The sequence below is a fragment of the Ovis canadensis genome, chromosome 6 (assembly GCF_042477335.2).
Source record: "Ovis canadensis isolate MfBH-ARS-UI-01 breed Bighorn chromosome 6, ARS-UI_OviCan_v2, whole genome shotgun sequence".
Classification (NCBI taxonomy): domain Eukaryota; kingdom Metazoa; phylum Chordata; class Mammalia; order Artiodactyla; family Bovidae; genus Ovis; species Ovis canadensis.
In genome coordinates, this window is record NC_091250.1 from 105,993,865 (window position 1) to 106,013,787 (window position 19,923).

General features: G+C 38.0%; 1 protein-coding gene across 1 annotated transcript; it reads left to right on the plus strand.

The window, feature by feature from the left end:
• The first annotated feature begins 4,933 nt into the window (after positions 1 to 4,933).
• Positions 4,934 to 15,040, plus strand: AREG (amphiregulin). Its single transcript, XM_069593136.1, has 6 exons — positions 4,934 to 5,679; positions 6,937 to 7,167; positions 9,820 to 10,021; positions 10,741 to 10,896; positions 12,846 to 12,945; positions 14,782 to 15,040. The coding sequence occupies exons 1-5, from the start codon at positions 5,397 to 5,399 to the stop codon at positions 12,937 to 12,939; spliced, it is 966 nt and encodes a 321-aa protein (XP_069449237.1). The 5' UTR covers positions 4,934 to 5,396; the 3' UTR covers positions 12,940 to 12,945; positions 14,782 to 15,040.
• The last annotated feature ends 4,883 nt before the right edge of the window (positions 15,041 to 19,923 follow it).

Genomic DNA, 19,923 nt, shown 5'->3' on the forward strand with positions numbered 1-19,923 from the left:
GGATGACAGAGGATGAGATGGTTGGATGACATCACTGATTCAATGGACATGAGTTTGAGCAAGCTTGGGGAGATGGTTCTGAGCAAGCTTGGGGAGATGGTGAAGGACAGGCAAGCCTGGAGTGCTGCAGTCCATGGGGCTGCAAAGAGTTGGACACGACTAAGCAACTGAACAATAACAACAAGAGTTTCACATCTATGAAAAAGTGGTCATCATACAATATTGAATTTTTGATAACTGGAATAATAATATCTAAAATAAAATGCAAGAAGCTAAGGAAAGTAGAAATGCATTAAAGGAAGATTAAGCACACACAACATTTTTTAATTTTGGAAAAAATGAATTAAGGATATCATTATTTATTGACTAAAATTGGTAAATTATAAAAATCTTCTATAGGACTCTAATATACTTCGACCATTTGACCTCAATATATTTTTAAGAAATAATAAAATGTCAAATCTTGTCCTAAAATCCTAAATTCATAAAGGAATAACAGCACACTGAAATTATACATGCTTCTTAACTCAGTGTATGATGATGGTTATGGACATCTAGTTTTCCGATCTTACATTCAGAATTGAGTTAGTGAGAACCCATAATAATTTGGTGTAGATGTGACTCCATTCTTGTGAGAAACTGAGTCTTGAAGGACTATATGCAAAGTGGATTTTTTCTTTTTCATATATTCAGACATATTTTGTTACATTAAAATAGTTCCCTATTTATTACTAAATTAAAAGTATCTAAATCAATTAGTAGGATGAGTTTCTTAGATATAAGATAAATGTCTTCATCACACTTACATGCTTCCTGTTGAAATTCATTTCTCCATCCTTCATGTTTCAAACAAATCTTCCATCTCTATGAATATGCAGCCTTACTGTTTTATAATCTCTCTGAATGTACCTTGATTTTTTTTGCCTATATTCCCTAGCAGAGTAGTTCTTAATCAGAGGTACACACCAGAATTTTCCTGCAAGTTTTTTTTTTTTAATACACAGGCCAGGTACTCACATCAGACATACTGAATCAAGAGAGGAAAATGGAGAGTACGTTTTGTAAAGGTTCTCAGATGATTCCGATCAGCTAACCTTTGCTTAAGAACTAAAGACAGCCCTTGTCTAGCACTGATAAGAAAGGTGTTTAAGAAATGATTAGTGGAATAGACTCTTCTACAATGTCCTAAAATAGTCTACGTTTGAGGTCCAATTTAAGGCCTCTGTATTCCTCATTCTTCTTGTATACGCCTGTGTCTGTTGTTCATTGCTGCTTATGTCTATCTATCTCCATGTGTGTATGCGCTAAGTCGCTTCACTGGTGTCCGACTCTTTGCAGCTCCATGGACTTTGGCCCTCCAGGCTCCTCTGTCCATGGGGTTCTCCAGGTAAGAACACTGGAGTGGGCTGCCATTTCCTTCTCCATAGGGTTTTCCTGACCCAGAGATCGAACCTGCGTCTCAGGTCTCCCGCATCGGCAGGTAGGTTCTTTACCACTAGCGCCACCTGGGAAGCCTGCTACTCTATCTCTGCTCTTGGATACTGTTATTATCATTCTATAGGATAATCCTCCCCCTTTTATCCTGCCATGTTTCCTCTAGGGAGAAAATATAAAATACTTAAATGTAGGCCCTACCTTGTATTTCTTCATATTATCTTCTTCCACCATTCAAGTTCTCTATATTATACATTCTATTTCCTTTATAGCACTTTTCTCTACCTAAATTTATTTGGTGTATCGTTTCCTTGGTTACTATGTGTTTCTCTTTAATAGAATGTAAAGACTTTAAAAATAAGGACATTATGACTAATTTAAAGTTCTAACCCAATATCTAGTTCTCAAAATATACTTGATGAATAAATGAACTACCTAGAGGACTGATCTTTGCACAAATAGTAATGTATATTGTGTTTACTTAGTTCCCACTGTATCAAATCATTTATGACTTTCAGTCCCATCTTCTGGTCCTTGCTCTGGAAGAGTCATCATGTGAAGAATACAAAGAACAAGAAATTTTATTTCATTCTGTCAAATTAAAACAATCAAGTTCATTTAAGGTCTCTTTTTGAAAGAACTAGAAATTACACACTCTTTAGAGTGGATATTTCCAAGATGAAAAGTAGAAAATTATAGACATCTAAGTGGAGCTAATGCATCTGTTAATAATATGTGAACTGTTGCTTATATTTTAGAGAATTTCTTAATCTTAGTTTGAGAGTTCATATGTTGACTCATAAAAATGACCATGATGTAATATTTACTCAGACCCTGACGCTATTTGTAAAATTTCAAGATCAGCTATATGAACAGAAACTAATTCTACTGTGGGTTCTATAGAATATCTTTTAGCAGAGTCAAAGTGACTTTCTTTCCACCCTACATATGAAATATCATCAGGCTTTAGAGACTAGGCACCAAAAGAGTGTGTGACTGGCTAGGAACATTTGCCTTTGGGGCTCTCTTTAATATCAAACCAATGAGGGAATTGTGAATTTATTAGGATAAAAAGAGTTGCTTCTCTACTTGAATTTTTTGAAATTGCTCCTCCTGGTCTCAACTTAGCAATCAGAATGTAAAGAATCCTACACTTATATGGGGCTGATTTCCCTCTCATGCATGTATTCCTGAATGCCATGAGTCATCAAGGGGTGCTGCCTTTGTGATGCAACTATTATGACACCCCATGATATCCTGTGATGCACCATAATGCCAAAATGCTTAATCTTAATGTGAAGTGGGTACAAAGTTCATTGCTTGAAAGTATTGGAGGAGATTACTGATCACTTACTCTGTGAGTAGCTACATTTCTAAGGGTCACTTAGTTCTTCAGTGTAATTAATATAATGTAACTATCACAATGTTAAGGTTAATAATATTTAATAACAGTCAAGTTTATTAATTTATTGTGTACTCACTATAAGTAGGATCTGTGCTATTGTTTATGTATCTTACCTAATCTGCTTTACAGCACGTGGGTATCTTTATTCTTATTTTCAGATGAGGAATCCAGAGTCTTTCAGATATTAAGTAATTTACTATATGGTGGAATTTGTATATGAAAACTCAATTGGTTTGAATCTCAAGTTCATACTAAGCACTCAGTCCCTATGATGCTATGTTATGTTCCACACCAATGTAAATTATCACCCTCTAAATTTCCAACTGGAGAAAAGACAAAACAATTTCCAATGTAAAGAGCCCACTTTCACTTAAATGTGAAACATTTTCAATGATAGGCGTGCACAACTTGCCTTCACCTCAATAAGAAGAAGGGCTTCCCTGGTGGCTCAGCTGGTAAAGAATTAGCCTGCAATGCAGGAGACCTGAGTTTGATCCCTGGGTTGGGAAGATCCCTGGGTTGGGAAGATCCCCTGGAGAAGGGAAAGGCTACCCACTCCAGTGTTCTGGCCTGGAGAATTCCATGGACTGTAGAGTCCATGGGGTCACAAAGAGTCAGACATGACTGAGCTACTTTCACTTTCACTTTCAATAAGAAGAAAGAGGAAGAAGAGAGGAAAAGAAGGATGAGAACAGAATCAAAACCTATGACAGCAGAAAGATATACAAGCCTAGGCAACAATCTGCACGCTAAACAAAATCTCCACCATCTTTTGAAATCTGCTGGTAAGAATGTGAGTCTGTCTGAATCACAGTCACCTCATCCACCAAAAGAGATGACCATGCAGGCCCCTGCTTCACCCTGGAATGGGCAGGGTCATCTTTCTCATCTGATTTTCCACTCTCGGTCACACCTTGTCTTCAGGTATTCTTTTCATTTACACTTGCTTCGGGGAAGACCATTGAGTGACCTCTCCATCTTTCCACAATGCTTTCCATGATACACAGAACAAAACTAAACTGCATCCTGGTTTTTCATGGCACTGAATCCTTCTTATCTGATATAACAGACCTACTTTACTCTGTATCTGACTTTCACCTCCTTGAGCTACTGGCAACTGGTCATCATTTAATTATCTCCCTGCATAAAATGGAAAACAGGTGAAATATACAAAATATTGTCTCAACAAACGTCCAATAGGAGCAAAGACATGAGTCATGACTGTTTATTTTATCCTACTAAATGTAAGGTACTATTTAGCCTCCATTATTATGACATGTCATTAAAAAACACGCAACTTTAAAAAAAGTTTCCCAGAATTAGGACACATGCCACTGTGACCCACATTCCTAAAAAGAACTGTTTCACTGGAACAGTCACGGAAGAGACAGATACCTTCAGGACAAAGAAATACTTAGAACAATGCTTTTTTCTCTTCAAGTCATGAAAAATCAAGTTATGGAGTTGTCTCCACATCGAAGTTAGTCAAATTAATCAACTCTCTCCCTCTCTCTGCACTTTATCTACTTGTCATGATTAAAATGCTCTACTGGGTTCTAAATGGACTCTCAAAGCTGGCCCATTCTGTCTTGGGATTCCAGAAGCAAAATTTTGGCCACCACTCTTCATCCAATGCCAATATGCAATCAGCAGAGATTATCCCTTTAGGTTAAATATTATTTAACCTAGAAATTCTCTTTTCAAAGAGAAGTTTAGTCTAAATCCTTTTATCAGAGTGGGAAGAGAGTTTAAGAGTGAGATGAGGTTGAAGATGAATCTATCTGGCTCCTGCCATGACCAGCTGTGTGAAGTCCTCCCTGCCTTGTAAAGCTGACATTTGTCGCTCTTGTAAAACAGGGGAAATGATACTTAGACCTCCCTAGGTTTTGAGTGAGGTGGTATTGGTAATATTTTTAGTGTATTGTTCTGCCAAAAAAAAAAGAAAATCAATAAATAACTGACAAGGACGGGTCCCTGGGCCACAAAAAGACATTGGACGGGAGGTGGTTGGAAATTCTGACCACTTCACCGCAGTGGGTGGGGAAGGGCGCCCGGGTGAGATAAGGTAAATAAAGCAGCTTCTCATTAGGAGGTGGGCTCTGTAGTCATATTATGACCGTTATTGTTAAAGACATCGGGCCATTGTTAAGTCACTCCTGATCTTAAGTTCCTTTAACATTTTAAAATGGATTTTTTTTCTAGTTAATTCCTGTCTGTGGTAACACTAAGATCAACCAAAGTATATTCCGAGGATTTTCAGATGGGTTGAAAGTTCGGGACTTTTGACTGTCAGCTCCTAGCTCCGAAACTCCACTCCCGGCCCTTGTATGGATCTGGTAATTTATTTTTGATTTTTCAGCTTGCAGCGAGAGGTTTAATTTTCACTTCCTTCCAGCGGCTCTCTGCGCTCCCGGGAGGTGGGGCGCCTGGCATCCGTGTGTGGTTTTCGGGTAGTAACTTCTTCCCGGGAGGCCGCCCGCCTCCACCCTCCGCGGCGGCGTGACGTCACGGGCGATGACCGGCATATAAAGCGGCAGGTGCGCGCAGCACCTCCGGAATGTTCGCACACCTGGCGCCCGAGCCTGAGCCCAGGGAACCTGAGCCCAGACATCCCGAGACGAGCTCCAGGAGCTGCCTCCAGCGCCCCAGGCTGGCCGGGCCTGCGAGCTCGGCCACGCGGCTCCCCGCGTCCCAGCTCTCGGCCACCACCGCCTCTTCCCGCCCGCAGCTCCCGGCCGAGTTGCCCCAGAGACCGCGACGCCGCCGCTCCGAGGGACCAATGAGAGCCCCGCTGCTGCCGCCGGCGCCCGTGGTGCTGTCGCTCCTCATCTTCGGCTCAGGTGAGGACATCCCGGCTCTGAGCTGCCCGCAGCTTCTCCCACCGAGGGCAAACAGGTCTCCTCTTGGATTTTGCTGCTGCTTCTCAAAAAAAAAAAAAAAAAAAAAAGCCGCCTCTGGGTGTCCCCCGACTCTGTCCGGTGGAAAGTAATCGACATACCGGCCCCTCCTATGGAGGTAGAGAAAAGAGGCCGGGTGTCTGCCAGCAGGAGGGTGCCTGAGAATCTTTGTACTCTCACTTTAGTCCAGAGGGAAGGAGAGCTTAGAGATCCTGTGATCCAGACCCTTTCTTTTACAGATAAAGAAACAGAGGTCCAGAGCGGTAAAGTGATTTCCAGAGATCTTGGAGAAGAGTAGTTAAGTCCCAGACCAAGGAGTTCTACCTCCTACCTAAATTCTCCGTCTCCTCTGTCAAGTGATTTTGTTTTTACCATTCTAGAGGGCCTGGCATCGTCCCAGGGAGAAGTTCTACTTAAAAGCACCTCTCTAACACTGTTTTGAGACCTAAAAAAATCCGCCTGCCAAGCAGGAGACGCGGGTTCAAGCCCTAGGTTGGGAAGATCCCCTGGAGAAGGAAATGATAATCCACTCCAGGATTGTTGCCTGGAAAATTCCTTGAACAGAGGAGGCTGGCTTGCTACAGTCCATAGGGTCGCAAAATAGTCCTACACGATTTAGCCGCTAAGCAACAAACGATAAAGCAGGGGCTTGAAACTGGCCCCCAAGTCTTACTTAGTCCCTAGTTTCTTCTCTATGTGAGGGCAATAATAAGAGACAATGACAGTAAGAAAATTTATTACCAGCTACTATTCATATTACTTTTCACATTTGATATGCATACTGTTTTTAAAAAGGTAAGCATGTGTTAAAAAGATATTGGATTTATCTCTAGAATCTGTTTATTAAAATGGAACAGGTAACATTCTATTGTATATATGTATATGAAGTTATGGTCATATTGTTACCTCTCAAATAATTATATTACATTAATTTGCCTATTTGGCAGGTTTTTTATGTGGAAATTAATGTAGACTATCTGTGGAAAAGAAAACCTAAATGAAAGAAGCTCTGTAATTGGGACAGTTGAGTTTGCTTGTTGGCAGAGTATGAAGGAGCTTTCATAAGTGACTCAATCACAAACAATAACACATGTGCAGTCACTGCTTTGAAGATAAACATTCCTTCCGAACAGAATTGACTGGAGAGAAAAGGCACCCCGCTTTACTTTTTCTTTTCTCCTCTTATTCTCACTCTCATAGCCCATTATACTGCTGGATTAGATGTCAATGACACCTACTCTGGAAAAGGAGAACCATTTTCTGGGGACCACAGTGCTGACAGATTTGAGGTGACCTTAAGAAGTGAGATTTCCTCTGCAAGTGAAATGCCTCCTGGTGGCGAACTGTCCTCGGCGTTCGACTATGACTATGCAGAAGAGTATGATAATGAACCACAGATATCTGGCTATATTGTAGATGATTCAGTCAGAGGTGAGTAGAGGAGAAGGTGACAGTATAGCCTATAAGATATGTGGTTTGTATGAGCAAAGCTGCTTCAAAAGAAAAGCCTCTCCAAGATCTTCCAGTGGCTTTCTTGTGTGTGTGACTGTTGTGCATCCCACTAGTTAAGCTGGAAACTGAGATAGAAAGAGCTTTTAGTGGGCACAACCTTTGTGTATGGAGCTCTAAGAAGTGTTTCATATCTGGGAAGTCTAATCTTCACAACTTTATGAGGTAGGAATTGTTACATTTTACAGCTGTGATAACTGAAGCTTAAGAAGGTTAAGCATTTTGCCCAAAGTTCCACAGCCAGAATGAGAAACTCCAATCTGTTGGATTTCAGATACTCTGCCAGATGACCACTCCCCCATGTGAGAAATCAATTTAGACATCAACCAATCCCATATACTTTATATCTCAGCTTTTATAGCCACTCCCCACCACCATTTTTCTCTAAATTACTGCAGTTGAACACAAATAGGGCTTCCCTCATAGCTCAGTTGGTAAAGAATTTGCCTGCAGTGCAGGAGACTCAGGTAAGGGAACAGAAAGATGTAATGGGAAAAGAATGATTGGATCTTAGCCACTGTGTATTGTGCTGTGACACTGGTAATAATAATAGTAATGTCACTTTCTGGAAATATTAAAGAACAAATATACATGGATTTTATGTCACTAAAATCTCTGTTTAACCCCAAATCTCATTTGTCAGTTAAATAATAGTGACCTATAATTTCTTCTCTTCTGCTGTTAACTGATTTTTCAAAAAGAGCATTTACTTAAAATGAGGGTACCAGAGAAAGAGGTCACTATTGTTCATTACTCTCATATTACTTTGGAGTTTGAGGGCAGACGAGATCATCAGTAAATCAGATCTAAATATCCTAGGAGCATCCATTATGAAGGCAAGGTTTAAAGCGTCTTCTTTCCTGATCTTAGTTTCCCTGACTCCTCCTCTCTGTCTAGCTCCCAGAACTGGTGAAGGAATAGCAAGTGATAACTTGAAGACAATGACAGGTGGGAAGAGTTTTATCAAACACTCCATTTTCCTCCCTTGCTCCACACCTCCTTTATGTGCTTTTACATAAGGTGGGAAAGGGGTCCATCTATAATTCTTATTTTGGGAGGGGAATGAGATGAGACCATTTAGAAACTTTGCTCTTAAAGATGTTTCAAGTTAGCATTTCATAAGGCCAAATGAATTGATGATGATGAATGAAAATGGTTAGGGGCCAAAATTACAATGCACTGTAAAATACAGTGAAAATTGATCCATGAAGATAATGTCTATTGGAATACTTCAGCATAGTGACTATCTCTGTTTAAAATTTGTAATGTATCTGCAAAGTGCTGTAATATCAATTTAAAATGTTTCTGTTAGAGGAACTGTTCTAATTTGGGGTACTTTTCTTATCATCAGAGGGAAGTTTCAACACAAAAATTGCATAGCCACCTATTAAACATTGCTCCTAATTTGACTATTGTTAATGTTGATATAATGACTGCTAAAACACTCAAAGTACTTAATTTTTTATTACCTTAACCACAGGGCTCCAGCTTTGCTACCCTTCCTTATGTTTCTAGAGTTCTCTATTTACCGGGCACTGCAGAACCATTATGACTAACTTTATTATGACTTTATGACTCTTTTCTCTGGGCTCACTAAATACTTGCTCAGATAAACTTTTGCAGAGATTAGTAAAACAAAATGCACAGCTCTAACATAGAAACTCCTCCTTCCTATATTTAATGTGTGGGTAAATTATACCCTGCATAGCTATAACACTGAACAAAGGTTTCTGTGAATCTGAAGAGTTAGGATGAACCCATGAAGCGTCAAGTACAAATATTTATGGACTTCTGTTTTTCAAATAGATTGGTCACAGAAATTAGCCCCCAGAAAGTATCAGTTAATTATAATCTGTTGTAATCTGGGAGTTGAAGAAAGTTAACTCTAATGTATAATTCTGTTTTCTCCACCTCAGGTAATACACACCAATTCCCAACTATGATAGCACAAGACTGATATGAGTAAAGAAAATCACCAAATGTACTCAAACCCCGCTTTAACTAATGGAACTGAGCTTTTCCCAGAGAAAACATAATAAAATTGGGTATTAATAGGTTTTAACATCCCAGCACTGCCATTTTCTAGCTACTGTCTTAGTGCAATTTACTTGTCTTTACTCGACTCTACTTTTTCTCATCTGTATCATGTAGATAGTAATAATACATTCAAGTGTGATTTGGGTTTAATTAAATTAATGCTTGTTACCAAGAGCCTGGTATGTATTAAAGTAAAAACAAATGTTTAAAATATTTCATGGATTTTCTTAGACAAGTAACTCCTATTATTCCTGTTATCAGTAATAATAATGCTGATACAAATAAATCAAAATATGTTTTTAAGCTAATAAAATAACAAATGTGTTCAAATTCTAAGTGCCACATAGTACAGATATTGTCTTTGTTCAATTAGGTATATGAGTTGTGTTAAAAAATGCGACTGATAAGGCTGTTACCCTGTGAACTTTCACCGCCAGGACATTTTTCTCTCATGTCTTCAAAATGGTGTTCCACATAAAGAGAGAAATAAAGATTTATTTGTCAATAAATCTTTTCTTTTCTGTTTCATTTTTTTAGTTGAACAGGTAGTTAAGCCTAAGAAAAACAAAACGGAAAGTGAAAAGACTTCAGATAAACCCAAAAGAAAGAAAAAGGGAGGCAAAAATGGAAAAAATAGAAGAAACAGAAAGAGGAAAAATCTGTGTGATACAGAATTTCAAAATTTCTGCATTCATGGAAAATGCACATTTTTAGAGCAACTGGAAACAGTATCATGCCAGTAAGTTGCCTTAAATCATATGGAATTCTATATTTCTAACACTGTGTATGAAACTCTTAGTTGCAAAAAACCATTTTTTTTCAATATATAAACCAATAGTTGGCAAACTTCCTTAAAGAAGCAGATATGAAATATTTTGGGTGTTGTGGGTCAAGATTATGTACGGTTATCATATAACCAATTAAAACATGGCCATTTAAAACTGTAAAAAAAAAAAAAATTTTCAGCTTACGTGCTATAAAAGACCTAGCAAATGGCCAGATTTGACCTGTGGGCAATAGTTTGCTGAACCCTGGTGGAAATCATCATTTTGCAATATATATTTTACAAAACCTCTTGATAAAAAAGGAACTAAGGTAGTTTTCACTTAATGTTCTTGCTTCCTTCCCTCTAAAAGCTGCTAGCACATTAAATGGTAGTAGAATGTATTAGCTGCATAACAAGCCACTGAATTCATCAGTTGGTCATATAAGGAGCACAAAGAATGAAAAGGCGTGTCCTCTTGGAATATCACACCCAGACTAATCTCAACTTGTTCTTATACTAATAGACCTTAGGCCCGAGTGCGTTCTACAGCTCATCATTTTGAAATACAAATAAATGCCTGGACTGATTTTTTGAATGCTAGAATTAATGATGGTTTGTGATCAGGAAAGTAAATGTAAAATTTATGGGAATCTTTTCAGTGATTATAATTTTAAAATGTGGGTTATTTGCAGATGTTATCCAGAGTACTTTGGTGAACGATGTGGGGAAAAGTCCATGAAGACTCAGAGCATGGTCGACAGTGATTTATCAAAAATTGCTTTAGCAGCTATAGCTGCTTTCGTCTCCGCCATGACCTTCACAGCTATTGCTGTTGTTATTACAATCCTGTAAGTAAGGCATGTCTTTAAAATCCCTAATAAAGTAATGCCAGGTTGATCTTTTTCAGGATTTCTATCTTAATGTGGTATCATATTTTACGTGAGTTATTCTATTAGTGGTACGTGATATTTGGCCATATCTTTACATTTTATTGACAATTCACAGAATATGGTTAAGTGCATTCCTTTGGCCACCATTGAAGCTTAACATATGCACCCCTTTCTTGAACTTAAAAATTGATGGTTTTGTGTCATGTTATATGTCTACTCATGGCTACTTCTGAATCTCAGATTGTTGATATCTTCTATTAGTATATTAAGCTTAAGCAAGCTTCCCAGAAGCTAATTAAGAATTAGGTTGTCAGAGACATTGCTTTGATACTAAAAATTAACAAAGAGCCTCAGACCAGGAGCCAAGAAAAGATGTCTTCTGCTTCTGTCAGAATGCAAAATTCTGAGTTAGGAATTTGATAGCATGGTACTGACTTATTAGAGCTTATGCCTATTTTGTTATTGCCAAATGCAATATGGGAATTCAATTACTAAAAAACAAAACAAAACATTTCCTCCATATGGCATGGCGTAGGAAGCAGGGACAATTCTATTACTGTTTCACTCTAGCAGTATCTTCCCTGTGCTCATAATAACAGATCACTTACTTCACTTCATGACCAATGAATGTTAGAACTAAACTGTCCTAGGTAGTAGCCACTGGTGGGTATGTAAAAATGGCATTGTCTGTCAAACAAAAGTCAGTAGATTAAGGAGCTTCGGGGAGGGTGTGAATGGCTCTGTAATGACTCATGTGCTACTGGAGCTTGGGAAAAGCAAGACTCATTATTCTAATTTTAGGTCTTGGTAAATTACTTTTAACAACTGGATTGTATACATGATCTACTACTCCTGCCATTCAGGAAACAAGGAATTATGTTCTGTCATTGTTTACTATTAGTTTAAACTCAGATCAGCTAATGATAAAATGCTAGGTAAAACACAATTTTATGATGCCCTTAAAGTTTGATGTGTGGTTTAAATTTGTTTTGCACATCGGAGAAATTATTTCGGTCTGTTGGTACCTCAAGCCCGATATGATATGCAGATGTGTTTAGGAAAAATACACTCAGACACCATTATTATTTGACATAGAATTACAGAAGAAGAAACTGCCAGTTAGGGAAGATGTTTTGAAAGAATTATTCAAAAACTCATAATTATTCAAGTTGAAATATTTAATAACCCTTTGGAAAAATATGGAAAAACTTTGTCATGCTTTCCTTTTCTTTTGTATTCTTCCCTGTATTTGAAACACATTGCAAATACCAGCCTAAGACAGAGTTGCTGCTTTTTCATAACTGAAATCAGTTTTTTCCCAAACATCAGAACTAAAGTTCTTAAGATTTTAATAATAACATTTAGTAGATAAAAAAGCTAATAAAAATTGAATTGCTTGTACAACACTAAAACATTTCAGACCATTGAGTGTTTTGGTAACAGGTAGAAATAAAATTAGAAATATTTATTATATTTAGAAATAAAATCAATTTGTTTTTAAGCCTGTATAAAAACCCAAAACCTAAGCATTTACATTAGTTTGTGCAAACATACAGCCCTTCTGTGGTAAAACTATGCTATCTTTTTCCAGTTGTGCCTGCAATTGTGCTATTTTGGGGAAAAATATGGATATGTTTCAAGCCTTCTAAAAGTTTGCATCCCAATGCACATTTGTTTAAATCTCAGTACTCTGGGAATATGTTTATATAAAATCAACATAAAGATTCCCTTAAAAGAACATCGGTGATACTTTTTAGCTGGCTTTAGTTTTGGGTTTGGTGGAATGGTCCGTAAGTGTATAGTGGTCCCTAAGGACTCATGAAAGAAAGTCCCTGTGTTCATGAAACCCCAGTCAATGTATAAATGAATGGAACTTTGATGACAGTAGAATATCTTGTTCTCTGAAGGCTTCGAAGACGATACCTCAGGGGATATGAAGGTGTCGCTGAAGAACGAAAGAAACTTCGACAAGAAAATGGAAATGGACATGCCGTAGCATAACTGAAGGTATTATTGCAGGTTGGAGTTTTAAAAGATGTCTTTAAATAATATTTTACAATTTGAAAAACATAACGTCTGTTGTCTGAAGAAAAATGAGAAAAGCAAGTTTTCTTAATGGTACACTATGAACGTTGGCTACACAAAAGTGTTATTCTTTCAGCTTGAGTCGCAGTTCTATATTGAGAATGGACCATGTCCTTACTATTCTAAGGGATAGAAAAATGAAGGAGACACAAATTCTGTTCTCAAAGAGCTTAGTGTTTTGAAGATAGAAAAAAATGCAAGAAACGAGAATATCAGGGGGAGTAAAATATATGTCATAAAAAAGGAACTAATGGAATATGAGGAGTTTCCAGTGAAGGAGGGATAGAATCCAGTGGGCTGCATTTAGGGAGCAGAAAAAGATGCAATAGAGGATGGCTTTGGAAGTGAGCCTCAAAGAACTGATGAGACTGGGACAAGTGATTATAAGTGGAAAGGAAGATCAATAGTGTGAGATGGGCTAGATTATTTTAGAAAGGTTTGAAAGATGACCTAGATCAAATGGTGTTGGAGAAGATAAGGTTGAATTGATAGGCTGAGCTCATATGGTGGAGAGCCAACATCAGGGCACCTGCACTACAAATGTGAGGAAGTAGAAACAGCAGTGGGATATCCTTGCACAGAAAAGAAGTAGGAATGGAGAGGGGCTCACACTTGGTTAGTGTACAGACTGTAGTTCCTATTTTTTTTTTTAATTTTTGTAAAGAGAGAAAGCTGAACATGTTGAATGGAGAAAATATGGAGAGGGATATTTTGTTGATAACTAAAGTCAACAGCTGATGAAACAGACTTCCACAGGAAGGGGGAGGCAAGGAGATCAAGGACGCTCTTAACGTCAGTCCAAAGAAGGAACTCCATTCCTCAGACATTTTGGAAACATCCTCAAGTTATTGGGTTGGCCAAAAAATATGTTAGGATTTTTCCTTACAATCTTACAGAAAAACTCGAATGCACTTTTTGGCCAGCCCAATATTATTTTTTGCCTTCAATTGCTTTAAGAATTACTTGAGATACTTGCTAAATATGCATATTTTTAAGCCAAATCCTAAATCTACTAAATATGCAGTTCCATTTTTTATTAACATTCCAAATGCTTGCAGAACACTATCTTTAGCATTGGTTAAGTACAGGCATTGTGTTCTGAGCTTATTACAGAATTAGCTCAGTAAGTCACAAAATAGATAATTATCCATGCCGATGCTATACTCAATACTTATTCATCAAAAGTTATTAATGAATTGGCTTAATGTTCTGAAGCTAAAGTCACCAGCATGAATAAGAGTTTATTTTTGGTTGTTTAGTGCAATTGAAATTTCTCAAAGGAGGTCTGGAATGACTTTAGGAAAAGGAATATGCTGTGTTGGCACATTGTGGCTGCCTATTAACTGGTAGCTACTATTATTATGCCCTTGGTACTAATTATCCTAAATTAACTGTATATCATAAATATACTGAGCCACTTAATCTTTGTTTTTAATTATGTCTGCTTCATAGATTTGGTTAGGAAAACTATTTCTCATCACTATTCTCAGTGCTGTAATTTTAATAAACAGAATTTGATGAAACAGGTTTGAACACAGTCTTCTACCCAAGTATGCATATAACCGAAGCAGATGTGAAAGACAGATTCAAGTCAGAAGGGCTAGTTTGTCTCTGAAAAGCTTTTAGCACTTTCCACAAGACATCCTAGGGGGGAAAACAAGATTGGCAGAAATTCTGATTGATGATTATTCTTTGACCTTATCTCAAAGCTATGTTGGAATTGGGCTGTCTCTAACAGTTCGATTTATTTTCCAACAGGGTATCAGATCGGAATCACTGCCAAGTCACAGCTGCAAGTGATACATGGGTTCTTCTTTTCAGCAAATCCTAAGAAAACGGAACCTTTTTGTTCTGATGGTTTTAAACTTTCAATTGTCACTTTTTAATGCTAAGTCTTATTTCTGTACATAAAGATGCATGGAGATAAAAACTATTTTTTCAAGTTGTAAATAATTTATTTAATATTTAATGGAAGTGTATTTATTTTACAGTTCATTAAACTTTTTTTTTAATCAAACAGATTGAGAGTTTGAATGTGACTTTTGAGACTGTAAGACTTTAGGGTATTTGTCTAACATTTAAATGATCAATTTAAAAGGAGTTCCTTCCCCCCACCCCGCCGTTTTTTTTTTTTTTTTTTTTTTTACTGTTTTGATGTTTATTTTCAAAACTTAACTGTTTTTTAAAGAAGTATTCTTAATGGGAAAATTATTAACTAGAGTCACTTAGTCCTCTCACAGATACTGATGTCCCAAACTGTTCTTTCTTATTCCACATAGAACTTGCAAGTCCAATAAATTATAAAAGCTTCTAAAATCAACATGTGGCATAGCTTCTCTGGTACAGTAGACACAGATACTATAAAAGAGAGAAAATATATTGCCCATCATTATCATCACCATAAACAAGAAAGGAATAAGGTTTGAACATGGCCTTTTGCATGAACCAGGAAGTATTTAGATTTGAGACTTCTTTCCCTAATATCATGACATAAAGGTATAAAGCATTTAAAATGCACTCTTCTTTTTCTCCACTTGCTACTCTTTTCTTACATTATTTTAAACAAATACATGTGTATTTCTGGTGAATGTTCTTTCAAAAGCATTAAGGTTGTGGAATGATTCACAGTCATCCCTGACTGGTCAACTAAGTGACTTGGGTGAAAAACAAAATAACCTTTCTGTTGCGCAGGATATATTTTGAGAATATTCACCAGTAATAAGCATATTCCCAGCAATCATCTCATGGAATTTTATGGATGAAAGGTGCCTCAAATATCAACACTTCCATCTGTCTCTAACATGCATGTGGTTGCTCAGTCGTGTCCTACTCTTTGTGACCCTTTGGACTGTAGCCCTCTAGGCTCCTCTGTGCATGGAATTTTTCAGGCAAGAATGCTAGAGTGTGTTGCCATTTCCTCCTCTGGGTAATCTTCCCGACCCAGGGATTGAACCCATGCCTCCTGCAACTCTGGAATTACAGGCGGATGGATTCTACACCTACTGAGCCACTGGGATTTCCAAATTCTTGCCCAGTGACCATCTAACCAATTGGCTTCCAGTCTCACACATTATTAATTGAGTTTTAAATCTCAAAGTGGCAATCCTCATCCCAACCCTGACACTCTCCTCACAGTTTCTGACTTAAATGGTCAGGGGTGGGTCATTGGTCTCTGTATTTTTTAAAGATTCCTATTTACAGTCAGTGTTGAGAACCTCTGGTTCACCTCTGTGTGCACATCTAAAGTATACATTGTCCTCAGCATCAGTTACTGATTCTTTATTGTAGATGACTCAAATATAGTGCTAGGGATATAAGACAAAAAAGCCTTTATTTTGGGACATTTACCACCAAACTGGTGGGAGAGTATGTCTTGTCAATACAGTGCAGTAAATAGCTGGATTAAGATATGTACCAGAATTCATAGGATTTAGAGGAGCTCTTATCCAGACCAGGCTGACTGGGGCAGGAAGGGTTTCTTGAAGAGGGCCCACCTGAGATAATCTTTGAAGGGTGAGTAGAAGTTATGTAGAGAAACCATTAGAGTCACAAGTAAATTACAAAGTCATCAAAGAGTATGCCTCAAAAAGGAAAATATATAAAATAGTTCAGGATTACTGAAACAAAGGGTAAAGTCAAGAGAGTCTATAAAAAGGAAGTTGGAGTGGTCAGAGCAGGGGAACACAGGGCACTTAACTTACACTGTAAGTTAAATGAGGAACCACTGAAGCCAGCTGATCAAGGATAGTACTGATCATTTGTATTTCAAGTAGGTTAGCAGTCAACCATATGGTGAAGGTAAAGCCCAAAGCCAGAGTAGGAACATTAGCTTGGAAGCAGTTGAAATATTCCAAGAGTGAAAAGAAAAACAGTTGAAGTTGGGAAGTTAAGGGAGGGAATGAGAAACCCAACATGTATTTGGAGATGTTTTTGTAGATTGAAAAAGCAAAAATAAGGTGATGTATTATTGCAAACAAAGCAGAGGGAACAAGTTAGTGAGAGGAGAGAAGAAATCTGGCGTGGCCTTCAGGTTCCTGGCTTTAGTGGCTAGGAAGATAGTGACACAATTTTAAGTAGCCATCTCTTGAACTAGCTTATTGAATATTCTAAAAGAAAAGCATGGCTTTTTAGTTACACTTGAATGAAGAATGTCTCTTCTTTATTTCATAAAATCACCCTTTCTAGTTTTTAATGGATTTGTGAAGAAATGAGTACCAGCCTGAACAATCAGTCAACTGAATCAACACTGGCCCTCACCTCCTAGCTGAAATTGAGCAGATGAGAGGAAAAACTAGGTCTACAAGTGTGATAATAAATGCAGCTTTGGATCTGTCGAGTTTGAGATATCAGGAGATATCTATTAACAGGAAGCAGTTGGATATACAAGTTTGAAATCCAGTGAGGTGAAGAATTATACATTGAGAGTTGTCAAAATATATATGTTGTAACTGAAGCCACAAAATGCTCAAGATTACCAAATGAAGTGCTAATGAGTTTGCAGAAAAGTACATTTGAATTGACAAATCTCAGTTGTTACCAAACACTGGGAAGGATGACTCAGGCTACTATAGTCACTGTGAAGGTTCTAGGCAATTTCCTATTATTCCGTGTAATTTCTTAGTCCTTAAAACAAAATAAAAGTTTATTGAACCATTACAGGAGAAGATGGAAAAGCACTATAAAGTCAGCAAAAACAAGACCTAGAGCTGACTGTGGCTCAGATCATGAGCTCTTTACTGCAAAATTCAGACTTAAATTGAAGAAAGTAGGGAAAACCACTAGGCCATTCAGGTATGACTTAAATCAAATCTCTTATGATTATGCAGTGGAAGTGACAAATAGATTCAAGGGATTAGATCTGATAGACCAAGTGTCTGAAGACTATAGATAGAGGTTTGTAACACTGTACAGGAGGCAGTGACCAAAACCATCCCCAAGAAAGAGAAATGCAAAAGGCAAAACCGTTGTCTGAGGAAGCCTTACAGATAGCAGAGTAAAGAAGAGAAGCAAAAGGCAAAGGAGAAAAAAAGAGACATACCCATCTGAATGCAGAGTTCCAAAGAACAGCAAGGAGAAATAAGAAAGCCTTCTTTAGTGATCAATGCAAAGGAATAGAAGGAAACAATAGAATGGGAAGGACTAGCAATCTTAAGAAAGTTAGAGATACCAAGGGAACATTTCATGCAAAGATGAGCACAAAAAGGACAAAAATGATATGGACCTAACAGAAGCAGAAGATGTCTGACGCAGGATGCAGCATGCTTGGGGCTGGTGCATGGGGATGACCCAGAAAGATGTTATGGGGAGGGAGGTGGGAGGGGGGTTCATGTTTGAGAATGCATGTAAGAATTAAAGATTTTAAAATTTAAAAAATAAATAAATTAAAAAAAAAAAAAGAATACACAGAACTATACAAAAAAGGTCTTAATGATCCAGATAATCACAATGTGGTGATCATTCACCTAGAGCCAAACATCCTGGAATGTAAAGTCAAGAGGGAAGTATTATTACAAACAAAGCTAGTGGAGGTAATGGAATTCCAGCTGAGCTATTTTAAATCCTAAAACATGATGCTGTGAAAGTGCTCCAGTCAATATGCCAGCAAATCTGGAAAACTCAGCAGTGGCCACAGGACTGGAAAAGGTCAGTTTTCATTCCAATCTTGAAGAAGGGCAATGCCAAAGAATGTTCAAAGTACCGCACAATTGCACTCATCTCACACACTAACAAGTCATGCTCAAAATCCTTCAAGCTAGGCTTCAACAGTATGTGAACTGAGGACTTTCAGATATGCAAGCTGGATTTAGAAAAGGCAGAGGAACCAGAGAACAAATTGCCAACATCCGTTGGATCATAGGGAAAAGCAAGAGAGTTCCAGAAAAACATCCACTTTTGCTTTATTGACTACACCAAAGCCTTTGACTGTGTGTATCATGACAAACTGTGGGAAATTCTTCAAGAGATGGGAATACCAGACCTCATGACCTGCCTCCTGAGAAATCTGTATGCAGGTCAAAAAGCATCAGTTAAAACTAGACATGGAACAATAGTTCAGTTCAGTCTCTCAGTCGTGTCTGACTCTTTGCGACCCCATGAACCGCAGCATGCCAGGCCTCCCTGTCTATTACCAACTCCCGGGGTTCACCCAAACCCATGTCCATCGAGTTGGTGATGCCATCCAACCATCTCACCCTCTGTCGTCCCCTTCTCCTCCTGTCCTCAATCTATCCCAGCATCAGCGTCTTTTCAAATGAGTCAGTTCTTCGCATCAGGTGACCAAAGTATTGGAGTTTCAGCTTCAACATCAGTCCTATCAATGAATACCGAGGACTGATCTCCTTTAGGATACACTGGTTCGATCTCCTTGCAGTCCAAGGACAACAGACTGGTTCCAAATTGGGAAAGGAGTGAGTCAAGGCTGTATATTGTCACCCTGCTTATTTAACTTATATGCAGAGTACATTATGTAAAATGCCAGACTGGGTGAAGCACAAGCTGGAATCAAGACTGCTGGGAGAAATATCAGTAACCTCAGATATGCAGATGACACCACCCTTATGGCATAAAACAACGAGCAGCTAAAGAGTCTCCTGATGAAGGAGAAAGAGGAAAGTGGAAAAACTGGCTTAAAACTCAACATTCAGAAAACTGAGATCATGGCATCTGGTCCCATCACTTCATGGCAAATAGATGGGGAAACAATGACAGACTTTTTTTTCTTGGGCTCCAAAATCACTGCAGACAGTGACTGTAGCCATGCAATTAAAAGACATGTGATCCCTAGAAGCAAAGTTATGACAAACCCAGGCAACATATTAAAAAGCAGAGACATCACTTTGCCAAGAAAGATCCATATAGTCAAAGCTGTGGTTTTTCCAGTTGTCTTAAAAAGATGTGAAA

Coding starts and splice junctions, on each gene's coding strand:
- AREG (XM_069593136.1), top strand. CDS start 5,397: ATGTTCGCACACCTGGCGCCCGAGCCTGAGCCCAGGGAACCTGAGCCC. Junction 5,680..6,936: donor GCTCCTCATCTTCGGCTCAG/GTGAGGACATCC, acceptor TCACTCTCATAG/CCCATTATACTGCTGGATTA. Junction 7,168..9,819: donor TGTAGATGATTCAGTCAGAG/GTGAGTAGAGGA, acceptor TCATTTTTTTAG/TTGAACAGGTAGTTAAGCCT.